The 3,343-nt window shown below is 47.8% G+C and overlaps 1 protein-coding gene across 1 annotated transcript; it reads left to right on the forward strand.

Moving 5' to 3' along the window:
- Nucleotides 1-280: 280 nt before the first annotated feature.
- On the forward strand, nucleotides 281-1,259 carry LOC119297465 (blue copper protein-like). The gene is made up of 2 exons (XM_037575248.1): nucleotides 281-502; nucleotides 630-1,259. The coding sequence occupies exons 1-2, from the start codon at nucleotides 340-342 to the stop codon at nucleotides 959-961; spliced, it is 495 nt and encodes a 164-aa protein (XP_037431145.1). The 5' UTR covers nucleotides 281-339; the 3' UTR covers nucleotides 962-1,259.
- Nucleotides 1,260-3,343: the final 2,084 nt, after the last annotated feature.

Below are 3,343 nucleotides of genomic sequence, written 5' to 3' on the forward strand. Positions count from 1 at the left end.
TCACGCAAAGGCGTTCCCACATATGCGTAGCGCGGTTGCCAGCGCGCGGCACACAACAGGGGCAGAGGTTCCGGCCAGATAGTCTAGCGCTGTAGGCGAAGCTTCGCCTCCCCTCTGATTGGATCACTGGAAGCCTTGAGTGGAACCAAAGCCATTCCAGTCCCATTCCATTCACACCCCGCGCCCACGCCGGTCCAGAAAAGGGGAGATTTGGCACAAGTTCGGTTCTCAACTGAAAAATCTGCGACGACTGTGTATAAATAGACCCTAGCTCCGACCTGCTGTCGAGCGTAGAACGACAGCAGTTATCCACTTTATCAGGGATTTCATCAGCCGAGCATGGCGTCCTTCTCTGCCGCTCTCGTCGCGCTGCTGGTCGCCAGCTGCGCCGCGGCGGCCGCGGCCACGACGTTCGACGTCGGCGACGGGCACGGCTGGCAGACCGGCCTCGACTACACGACCTGGACGTCCGACAAGACGTTCGCGGTCGGCGACACGCTAGGTGAGATACTAAGATAGTAGCTCGCTACAAGTAGCTAGCCACTGATCATCACACGTAGGAGTATTATTTTATGTAATAGCACGTGTACGTACGCGTACATGTTGGCGAACTGACCGTTCCTGCGCAGTGTTCAACTACACGAGCAAGGCGCACACGGTGACGGAGGTGAACAAGAGCGGCTACGACGCCTGCTCGGGCGGCAACTCGCTGAGCAACGACGACAGCGGCGCCACCACCATCACGCTCACCACACCCGGCGTGCACTACTTCATCTGCGACGTCGCCGGCCACTGCGCCGGCGGCATGAAGCTCGCCGTCACCGTCACGGTCGCGGGGGGCTCCACGACGGGAGGCACGATCCCCGCCGGCGCCGCCGGGGCATCCCTCGTGCCGGCGATGAGCGCCATCGTTGTCGCCGCCGCCGCCGGGGCTCTGGTCCCGCTCGCGCTGTTCTGTTGAAGACCGTCGTCGACGTTGGTGGGTATGGTCAGGGCAGAGACGCTGCAGTTTGATTCGTGTGTACGGGTAATAAGTTCGCTGTGTTTTCTGCTACGTTTTCTGGCGCGCCACTCTTCACCATGTACGTGACGTGTTCGTTGGTTTGTGGTGCGGCCTGTGTGTGCCGCTGGAGTGTCGTCGTGATGCCTGAGCATTCATTGTGTGATGTGGGCAACTAAATTTTCTTCCTCTGATGCAAAGAAACCTCGAAAGTCATCTTCTGTTCAGCTGCTCCCGAGCTCATTTGAGCTCAGGATGAATAGTAAAATTCAAACAAAATGATTTTTTTTTGTTTGTGCAAACATTGATAAAAGTTTTACGTGCTTGCAAAATTTCATGTTGAACAGGCATTTTTGGAAGTTGTGGCAAAAAAACAAAATCAGCATTCCAAAATTCTTTCAAAAATAAACATTTTTGGAGCATCAATTTTTTTTGCCATGATTTCCAAAAATGTGATTTCAAGATGAAATTTTGTGAGAACTTAAAACTTTTGTCAATGTTTGTATTTTTGAATTTGTTTTCATTTTTTGTAATTTTACTGTTCACCCGAGCTCAAATGAGCTCGGGCTCAGAAACTCCACCTCCGCTTAACCTAGCCTTTTGTGTGTAGCTTAGTTCCTTTTCTAGAAAAGCAGGAGTACATATTCTTCATCCTTCCAGAGTGTTGGGTGATGTGTCACGATGAGTAATAAAATCGGCTAAGAGGATGCGTTTTGTCAAGGTGAGAGCAATGTGAGCCGTCCACTTGCTTTCATAGGAGCAAGAAGGCCGAGGGGCAGGAACATGGTAAATAAAAATGGTCGGCCGGATCATGCATCTGTTGGTGGTTGAAAAGCTACTGTCCTGCTTTCATCTTGATGGTTATACAAATCTGGCAATCAGCAAAAGCTAAGAAAACGTTGACATCGAATTATACCGCACAAAGACAGAGCAGGCAGCTATAGAATTACTTGCCCTACCTCTGCAAAAAAAAAAAAAAATTACTTGTCCTAAACATCAATCCGCAAATAGGAAGCTCTCTTAAGAATGAGCAGAACAGAATACCTGGTGGATTTATTAATTTAAAGCCGGACGCGTCTAGCGTCTTCATTCCAAAAAAAATGAGCAGAACTCTCTTGAGTGCATGATGAGCCGATGCACAGTCTTACCACTGAATTCGAGTTCTCGTGGACTTGAATTTAGGATCAGTTTTTAGTGTCAAAACCTTTGTCGCGGTCCTTTTATTGTTGTCGCACAAAGCTTTCTTTATCACGCGACAATCTTCGTCGGTGTTTGTAAGGATCAGGAACCCCCTTCAACATTTCTATGAAATTACTCCATCTCTAGTGTAGCCTACTCTTCTTCAGGTTTGAAATGATGCAGAACAAGAAGGGAAAACTGTCAAATGACGTGAAAGTATGAGTAGGGTGCCTTTTTTTAGGCAAATGAGCAGTGTGCCTGTCTTTTCTCAATGGCTTGAATATTTAAAAACTGAGAACAGAATATTTGAAATATTTGCTAGTCAAGAAGCAAATGGGCTTAATATATTTTCAAAGCCCCAATTATCTGAGAGGAGGGCTTGAATATCGCAAGCCGGCTTCAAGCCCACCAGCTTAGACATCGGTAAGACTGACCTTGCCTAGAAAAAGGAAAATACTCCGTACTTACCTTTTTTTATGGCAGAGCCACACACACACTTGCATTTAAAAAAAATGTGAATCACACTTCTGTATCTCAAAAGGGTAGCACCAGAAAATCCACATATGCGTGCTACATGTGTGCAAAAAAAAGTGTGCCACATGTAGAACATACGCGTGGTACACCCAAGTACACAAAAATGCGACTTGCGTTTGACACCGTGCGGCTACAAGCTACCACCTCCGTCTCAAATTATAAGACGTCTTTAAGCCTAAGGTAATCGATGACAACTTGAGGCATAGATCATCACGCACTCGGCCGCCCTAGGATTAGCGCACAGCATTAGTGCTATATGACTCACTCAAAACCGCCCAGCCGAACACCGGATTCAGAAGAAGACGCGCCACCGCCAAAAGGCTAAAACTGAAAAGACGAAACCTCCCAAAAATCGCCAAAAGCAAAGGATAAAAAACGGCGCATATGAGATGGCTCAATAATCCCCACTCATGTGCAATAAACAGCGTGTAGCTTCGTCTCTTCTCAACAACAGTGACAATAATTGAGCCTGAAAGATTGGCATCTCTCCGCCTGACAAATGAAACAGTGAACTCTCTCACTCACCATGTACCCTAACGCTTCAGCTGAGCACCGTGGGAAAGCACAATCAGTCAAGCTAATCAAAGCGTTTTAAGAACGTAGTACCACGGACCTTTGATTTAATGGCCC

Source organism: Triticum dicoccoides, chromosome 5A, assembly GCF_002162155.2.
Source record: "Triticum dicoccoides isolate Atlit2015 ecotype Zavitan chromosome 5A, WEW_v2.0, whole genome shotgun sequence".
NCBI classification, from domain to species: domain Eukaryota; kingdom Viridiplantae; phylum Streptophyta; class Magnoliopsida; order Poales; family Poaceae; genus Triticum; species Triticum dicoccoides.

Coding starts and splice junctions, on each gene's coding strand:
- LOC119297465 (XM_037575248.1), top strand. CDS start 340: ATGGCGTCCTTCTCTGCCGCTCTCGTCGCGCTGCTGGTCGCCAGCTGC. Junction 503..629: donor CGCGGTCGGCGACACGCTAG/GTGAGATACTAA, acceptor GTTCCTGCGCAG/TGTTCAACTACACGAGCAAG.